This window comes from Rattus rattus, chromosome 15 (assembly GCF_011064425.1).
Source record: "Rattus rattus isolate New Zealand chromosome 15, Rrattus_CSIRO_v1, whole genome shotgun sequence".
Lineage (NCBI taxonomy): Eukaryota > Metazoa > Chordata > Mammalia > Rodentia > Muridae > Rattus > Rattus rattus.
The window spans coordinates 40080675-40089250 of record NC_046168.1 but is presented as its reverse complement, the minus strand read 5'-3'; the positions used below and the strand labels follow the sequence as shown (position 1 = coordinate 40089250).

The following is an 8576-nucleotide window of genomic DNA, read 5'->3' as shown; positions in this document are numbered from 1 at the left end:
TTCATTGGTGAGAGGCCTCGAGGCTTCGACAGAGGGTCAAACTTGTCAGGGTTTAAAAGCAAACCCTGCTTATTCTCCACTGATATTTTAGCCATCCTGACTCCCAAATAAGTCCCTACTTCATCTGATGTTCAACGGAAGAAAGGATGACCAGTGCTAGAGAAATATGTGGCATTCTAATGTAGACTTTTTTAAAAAGATAATTTAAGTGGGTAAAATTGATTGCAATGGACTGAATTATAAATAATATTTAATTATATAAGTATAATTATATATTTAATATATTTTAATGTATACATTTATACACAATATATCTATAATATATTAATTATATCATAGTATATATAATATATATAATATAATATATCTCTGGCTTATGTGCTTAAGACAAGAATCTCTTTCTCATGTACCCTCTACCTGGAAGGAGGTGACTCAAGTGGCCTCAGTGTGTCCTTCCTGTTTCCTTCCAGGCTTCTCTAAGCAGTCTGTGTGCTGGTGCATATCACTACCCCTCCTTCAGCAGTGTCCTCAGTACAGATTGTGACAGATGCATTGTAGTGTCCTGAAAAGGGTAGAGACTTGAAGGCCAAATATAAGTTTCAGATTCACAGAAGCTACTAGTAACTTTGTGATTTAACTGATCTTTCAGAGTCTTGGTTTTTTTCTCTTCCAAAATAGAAAAAAATATTTGTTCATAGTTTAGTGAAATTTTAATGAAGGACTTTATGTGGAGTGTTAGTAGAAGGGAAGTGTTTAGCATGTAACAGGTTCAGTAGACACAAGATTCTTAGGGTGTGTGTGTGTGTGTATCTGTTTTAGACAGGTGTCACTATGGTGTGTAGATTGACCTGGAACTCACTAGGTTAACTTGAACTCTTGAGGGCTGGTATTTAAGGCCTGTGCCACCAAACCTGGCTATTCACAAGATATCACTGAGCATTTGAGCTGTGTGCTAGCTTTGGCTTCCTGTGAGTGAAGTGTAAACGTACTCCAAAGGTAAATACCTAACCAAAATAAGAATGTTCACTTAAAAACTGGGCATGGTAGCACATGTGCTAAGCACTAGAGAGGCAGAGGCGGTCAGATATATCTGTGAGTTTAAGGCCAGCCTAGGTAAGCCAGAGCTATATAGTGAGACCCTGTCTTGAGCAAACAAACAAACAAACAAACAAACAAACAAACAAAACTCAACTGACCTAGAAGGAAAATGAGTTTTCAAACAAGCTTGCCTCTAGAGCGACTCCAGCTTCCTGTCTAAGTCGAATAAATGGATCAGGATGTAGAACAGTTGTGTTCCCTGCAGGAAGCCGGTATTCTCTGCTGTAAATTGCCAGCTGATCTGCCCAAGGAGCTTAAGGAAGCAGATGATTTCCACTCTGACAAACCTGTTCTTGTTCCTATACTGACACCACACCGTTCTCTGCTGGCTCTAGGGCCGGATCTGCTTCAGGAGAATGTTAGGAGTCTAGAAGACTTCTTTCTTTGACTTGGCCCATGTTTTAGATCTTTCATAATGAATCTGACATGAGTTAAACTGATTTTGTGTTCTTTTAGTCAAATAGAATAACTCGAGAGTTTCTGTGTGTCCAGCCTTATTCATGGAAATGAGCTTCTTCCATAGCCAGGGCAACGCTAAGCTGGGAGCTTTAACTGCATAACTGTGATGGTGGGGATGGTGACAGGAGGTTCTTGGGAAAGGCTACCCCAAGAGAGTCAGCACAAAGGGAGAAGAGTGAATTACTCACCCGCTTTTTAAACAAGAGGGTGCTCTGCAGTTTTGCCCACTCCAGAGCCATCTGTGATCCTAAGGTTGATAAAAGATGCAAGTGATTTGCCAGTGGAAGACCTGGAAGACAAAAATGCTATTAGGACAGTTGAGGGGAATAAAATGCAGGAGGCTAAGCATGACGGGGGAGAAGGAGCCAGGCTTTCTCATGGAGTGAGGCTTTGAAAGTAAGGAGACCTGGACAAAGATCAAAAGGCAGCCCTAAGATGACAACCTGGCCTGTGTACATTGATGCACTTCATTTCTTTCCAATTTTTTTTTAATAGTTGTCAAAATGACTGAACCATCACATAAGAACAACTCTACTCAAGAGGAGCGCACAAACCATGTGTTTCCAGAGAAAAGCAGTCAGATTGGACAGAAGCAACTGGTATAGCACAAAGATTTAATGATTCTATGTTATTCGATGAGTTTCTAACATGGGATGTCTGAGGTCTCTGTGGACATGACAGAAGGTCAGGAGGTCGGGACTTCCCAAGAAAGAACTTTGCTCTCCAGCTATTGGGATTGTCTGACAAATTTTCTCTTTGCTTTGTTTTAGCCCAGTATTCTATGCAACACTAAGTCTTGTCTTCACAGCAGAGTACTTGAAAAGAATCTAATCTAATGTCTATATTTAGTTAACAAATTTGCCTTTTGTTCTAAATACTTTGTGTAGATTGATTCACCCAAGTTTTACCACAAGATACTATTAGCTTTATTTAACAAAAAGTGAACTGCTAAGGCCCAGAGAAGCAAGAATTTATGCAGTTTTCTTAATTTACAATGCATATAACAAAGAGCAGCCGTAGGCTCATCTGCTGTGTTCATTCTTAGTTTCTTAGTAGGAAACCGAACAGGAACTGAAAGTGCTTGGTTTACACTTTTCATAGCCATACCCAAGTGTAGAGCTGTGGCATAGGGTAAGTCTGTAAAACAAACCCCATCAGGATGAAACTTTACAGAAATGCTTATATTATTATATTATTCTAGATAGGCTACCTGGACTACCATTAAACTAGCTAAGCTGAGGAAAGCCTGTTACCTTGGAAATGTCCTTTTTGTTTCGAGGAATCGAATTTCTAGCCTGCGAACTTTCAGGCTACCCAGGTTTTCTCCTAAAATCATCCAGAAGAATATTTTTTCCCTCATGTATATGAGCATCCTGTTGCTGACACACCAGAAGAGGACACTGGATCCAATTACAGATGGTTATGAACCACCACATGTTTGCTGGGGATTGAACTCATGACCTCTGGAAGAACAGACAGTGCTCTTAACCACTGAGCCATCTCTCCAGCCTGAATATTTCTTTTCCTATGATATGTATATTATACACACTTGTAGCCTCAGCATTTGAGATGCTGAGGCAGGAGAATTGCCACAAGTTCAAGGCTAGCCTTGGCTACATAGTGAGTTCAATGCACTAAAGTGTCTCAAAGAAACAAACGGGGATAGAAATAATAAAAAGTCACAATTTCATTTTTGTGTGTAGATCAATGTTTGACTGGGTGTATATGACTGTGCACCCCAAGTGTATGTGCCTGGTGCCTGCAAAGTCAGAGGAGGCTATTGGGACCCTTAAAACTGGAGTAACATGGTTTCGAGCCACCATGTGGGTGCTGGGAATAGAACCCCATCCAATGCAAGAACAGCCAGGGCTCTTAACCACTGAGCTCCAGTACCACATCACCATGTTGGTTGAAGTATCTGGTTTCTTGTCTTCACAATCAGGCCCCATTTTGTTTGTAAATACAAACATCCCCCCAAAGACTTTTGAAAATCTCCCCCAACACCCCAGAAAATTGTCCTAGCAAGATTTCTCTTGTTCAAATCTGACTTTGATTGAGAGCAAACTCTCAGTGTCACTATCTGTTGAAAGCTGATGGTGTGTGAAGCCCAGGACAGAGCATAGTTCTGAGACCCATTTCAGAAGCCAGAGGTAGGTGAGGAGGACACTGCGTGCTGTGGCTTCTCATGGCTTTGACATAGTATAGTGTCTTAGTTAGGGTTTTACTGCTATGAACAGACACTTTGACCAAAGCATCTCTTATAAAGACATTTAATTGGAGCTGGCTTACAGGTTCAAAGGTTCGATCCATTATCATCATGATGGGGGCATGGCAGCATCCAGACAGGATGGTTCAGGAGGAGCTGAGAGTTCTACATCTTCATTTGAAGGCTGCTAGTGGAAGACTGACTTCCAGGCAGCTAGGATAAAGGTCTTAAGCCCACACCCACAGTGACATACCTACTGCAATAAGGCCACACACCTCCTAATAATGCCACTCTCTGGGCCAAGCATATTCAAATCATCACACATAGTAAATGGGTTTCCTCAGTGATGGTTGTGGGAGTACCATTACTGCTGTGTCCTTATGCCCAAGAAAAGCTAGCTCCGTTGTTCACCCTGTCAAGTTTGCAAGGCTGGTTGGTGACTCACAGATAAGCAAGTGTTTTGTTCCCTCTTGACACTTTTCCACACTTTATACCCTGCCCTTTATACTCTGTCTTTGGAAGGAAGAGCCTGATTTGAGAAATTGTCTTTTGAAACTCAGTCAGATGGAACTCTAGATTCTCCCTTATAAAACAGAATACTTCCTTGCTATGGTTTGATAGGAACCATAGACAGTCGGTTTTGAAGAAATGTAAAATGAACACAGCTACTAAAACACTTTATTCATTTCACAGCAACAGATAGAACGGCAGCTAAAGTGCTTGGCATTTCAAAACCCTGGACCTCAGGTGGCAGATTTTAACCCCGAGACGAGGCAGCAGAAAAAGAAAGCACGAATGTCGAAGATGAATGAGTATTTTTCTGTGAAGTACAAGTAAGACCATGACACATTTGACTGATGGGATAAGTTCGCAATTCACAGATTGCATGTGTTCTTGATTTTACCGCAAAGTAACTGAAGGTTAAAATTTTCAAAAAAAGATTTCTTTTTTCTTCTATAGTACACTACCACCCTGGTTGTTAGCATCTTTAAGAGACAGGTTGAGAGCAGGGTGTAGTGGCACATTCCTGGAATGGCAGCACTTGGGTGCAGAGGCAGAAAGATCGAAAGTTCAAAGACAGCTTGGGTTACTTAGGGAAACTGTGTGGGTGCAGAGTGGGGGAGGAGGTCTCTAAATCTCAAACTAAAAATCACCTTTTTAAAAAGGGTTTTGTACTAAAACAATGTTTTTAGTAGAAAAGTTGACTGGATATAACAAAGAAACATAACTAAAAGGAAAAATCATGTAATTGTAAGAGTGGGTACCATGCTATCACTAAATTCAACCATTGTGAATGCACAGGGATCAACAGTTCCTGGAGGCGTAGCTCAGTGATGGATCACATGCCTAGCATGCACAAGGCCCTAGCTTCCACCTTCAGCTTGACAAGGAAAACATTATAATGTCGGGAGCTGGAAGAAAGCTCAGGGGTGAGGAAGCTTGGGCAGCTCACAACTGCCTGTAAATGTAGGGAATTTAGGGACTCCGACACCATTTTCTGGCTTTGGGGAAGGGGGTCTCCGTACACATGGCATTGCTTACACACACACACACACACACACACACACACACTAAATAATTTATATGAAACAGGAGGAGTGAAGGCTGAGCATAAATTTTGAGATTTTCAAATGTTTCAAAGGTGGTGACATAAGCCATTGGTAGGATGCCAATTTTTTTTTAACTCCTTTTATCGAAAATAGATTCTTTCCTCAGCTGGGCGATGGTGACAAACGCCTTTAATTCCAGAACTCAGGAAGCAGAAGCAGGTGGATCTCTGAGTTCAAGACCAGCCTGGTCTACAGAGCAAGTTTCAGGACAGCCAGGGCTACACAGAGAAACCCTGTCTGGAAGACAGACAGACAGACAGACAGACAGACAGACAGACAAAAACGGAAAAGCAGTGGTGGCACATGCCTTTAATCCCAGCACTAGAATCTATAAAACTAGATTGTTTTCTCATACACATATCTTGATTATACTTTCTCCTCCCTCATTTTATGCATAAAATATATATAGTTGTGCTGATCTTATATAATTATTTTTAAAATAAAATTTTAGTTAATTCTCATTAAGGAAAATTGGCAGTACAATAAAGTACTTGGTTTTTTTTTTTTTACAACCAAACAAAAATGATTTATATGTATTGTTTTTAACTCTGTGAAGGTATGAGTGCCAGTGGCCATAGAGGCCAGGTCAGAGGCATCAGATCCCCCTGAAACTAGAGCTACAGGTGGTTGTGAGCCATCCAAGGTAGATGCTGATCTGAGAACTCAAGTCCTGTGGAAGAACAGGATGTGCTCTTAATTAACCACTGAGCTTTCTCTCCAGTCTCATACATGCATAATTTAAAAAAAAACATATACATACACATATACATATAATTTTAAAAAATCATATATACATGTATAATTTTTAAAATCATATATATCGCAAACCATAAGGAAACGGTTGATAAGTTCAAATACATTAAAAATGTCTTAATTAAAAGGTATTCCTGATAATGTCCGATTACAAGGCTGTTATGAAATATGTGGCAAGGTATGCCCCTGAGTATATACACTATGCAAAAGATCTGGTATAAAGGGTGTTTACTGGGGTAAGGGAGAGGCGTGAGGGCCCGGAGAAGGGGTAGAGGCAGACAGGGCAGAGAAAGGGGTATCTCAGAGAACAGAAAGGAAGAGAGAATGCTGGGAACAGAGAGAAAGCCCGAGCAGTGGCCCACACCTGGCGCACGGTGATGATGTAAGCCGTTGCATACCTCGCCCTTCCTTCCTTTTCTAGGAAAGGGGGAAAGGAAGAAAGTATGCAACTTCAACTGAACAGGAGGAGAGGAGGGGTTATGGTTGAGCACAAAGGTTGCAGAAGTACCCACTGTGACCACAGAGTGCGGTTCCAGCCTTCGGAGCTCATGGCGATAAGTGATACAAGCTGCTCCCAAGGCTCAGAAGCAGATCTGTTTTGAAGGATGTAAGGAAAGTGGTTTAGTTTCGAGTGTGTGGTAAAGTTCTTGTAAGTCTTTTTATTCATAGGAATGCTGTAGAGTTGGACAGAGAAAGTGTGGGGATCTAAAGACTGCATTTGGTGCTGCCCTCTGGCACTGAACCTTTAGTGGGCCCTTAAAATGCAGACCTCTGCCTCCTCTGTCGTTCTTTATCCACACTGGGGGTAACATAGTCATAAACGAACAGGCACCCCACCCGAAACCTTTGCCAACAGCCCCTCCCCCTTCCTTTAATGATTACAGTATAGTAACTTACAGGCTTCATCTTGAGTCATTAAGAAAAGGTAGTTTTTGCTAGAGTACTTTTAAGAGGGAGAAGGAGTACAAAATTAGTAGAAAAAAATATGAAGGGCGTGATGCTCTTGTGCTCACAGATAAGTGTAGGGAAACCAGGAATTTTAAACACACATGGTTCTCTCCAAAATGGAAGGGCTGTAATACCTGTTTTCCATCGACAGTGCTAGGAGTGGATGTGGTTAATAGCCTGATGACCTCTTCACTATCTCTATCAGGCCAGACCATACCTGGTTCCTGTCCCCACAAGCAGAATGGCTCTGTAGGACTAGGTCACATCTCCCCCACCCTTACCAATAGGACTGGGTATGGGTTATAGCCTTTGCACGATCTATATGACAGACCACACTAGATCCTCCTCCAGGCCCTACACATGTAGTCTATCTTTGAGGAAGAGGTAATGTACTTTGAAAAGAATTTTCATGCAATTATGTCTTAAACTTTATTGTACATGTGAGATTATGTTACACTGGGAAACTTTCTTTTCCAAACTGTAATTTACTTAAATACACCTTAAAAAAACCTGCCCAGTGTCAGACTCTAGAAGTTTGAGCCAACACGGACTACTGAGCTGTGCTGAACCCTGAAGCTACTGAGCTTGCCTCATGGGGATTGACATTCTGCTGGTTATGATGTTTGCAGGGCCCCCCTCCCCAGCAGGAAAACACCATCAACATGCTGGTACTTCAGAGGGAAATGTAGAACTGTTTCATCAGGAAGCTTCAGCTAGCCATTCCAGGGCTTTTAGGTGGATGAGTCAATGCTCCAGAAATGCCGGACAACTCAGTTGCTCTCAGCAACAGTCCTGGCTGCCCTTCCTGGCTGACGACCCCAGTGCCTGTGACCGCTGCCATTGTATGCTTCCAACTGTTTCTGATAATGCCTGGGATGCCATTCTCTGAGAGTAGGTTCAGTCGTGTGACACGCTGTGCGTCGACTCCTCACACGGGGAGGACAGCAGTGCTAGCTCACTTGCAGCATTATTTTTTTCTCTTCAGGGTGATGAAGAAGTACGACAAAAACGGCAGGCTGATCTGTAACGATGTGGACCTGTGTGACTGCCTGGAGAAGAACTGCCTGGGATGCTTCTACCCGTGTCCCAAGTGCAACTCCAACAAGTGTGGGCCGGAGTGCCGGTGCAACCGGCGCTGGGTCTATGATGCTATCGTCACCGAGTCTGGCGAGGTCATCAGCACCCTGCCATTTAGTGTTCCAGACTAGGAGATGATATGCATAGATTCTCATTCTTTCTCTCTCGCCCCTCCACCCCGCCCTGCGTGTGTGTGTGTGTGTGTGTGTGTGTGTGTGTGTGTGTGTGTGTGTGTACCTGTGTGTGTGTGTGTGTGTGTGTGTGTGTGTGTGTGTGTGTGTGTGTGTGTGTGTGTGGTATGTGTGTGTACTTGTTTGTTTTTTGAGAGAGGTCTTATCTGTGCTAGCCTTGAACTTATGGCAATCCTCCTGCCTCAGCTTCCCAAGTTGTATTCATTTAGGTATATTACATCACACCTGGCTTCT

General features: G+C 42.4%; 1 protein-coding gene across 1 annotated transcript; it reads left to right on the top strand.

Moving 5' to 3' along the window:
• The first annotated feature begins 2060 nt into the window (after window positions 1–2060).
• On the top strand, window positions 2061–8282 carry Arl14epl (ADP ribosylation factor like GTPase 14 effector protein like). The gene is made up of 3 exons (XM_032885469.1): window positions 2061–2156; window positions 4457–4596; window positions 8060–8282. The coding sequence occupies exons 1-3, from the start codon at window positions 2061–2063 to the stop codon at window positions 8280–8282; spliced, it is 459 nt and encodes a 152-aa protein (XP_032741360.1).
• Window positions 8283–8576: the final 294 nt, after the last annotated feature.

What these genes read in the sequence shown, in the direction of transcription:
- Arl14epl (XM_032885469.1), top strand. Translation starts at nt 2,061, where the DNA reads ATGACTGAACCATCACATAAGAACAACTCTACTCAAGAGGAGCGCACA. An exon ending in AGATTGGACAGAAGCAACTG is followed by an intron (nt 2,157 to 4,456) that starts GTATAGCACAAA and finishes TTCATTTCACAG; the next exon opens with CAACAGATAGAACGGCAGCT. An exon ending in TATTTTTCTGTGAAGTACAA is followed by an intron (nt 4,597 to 8,059) that starts GTAAGACCATGA and finishes TTTTCTCTTCAG; the next exon opens with GGTGATGAAGAAGTACGACA.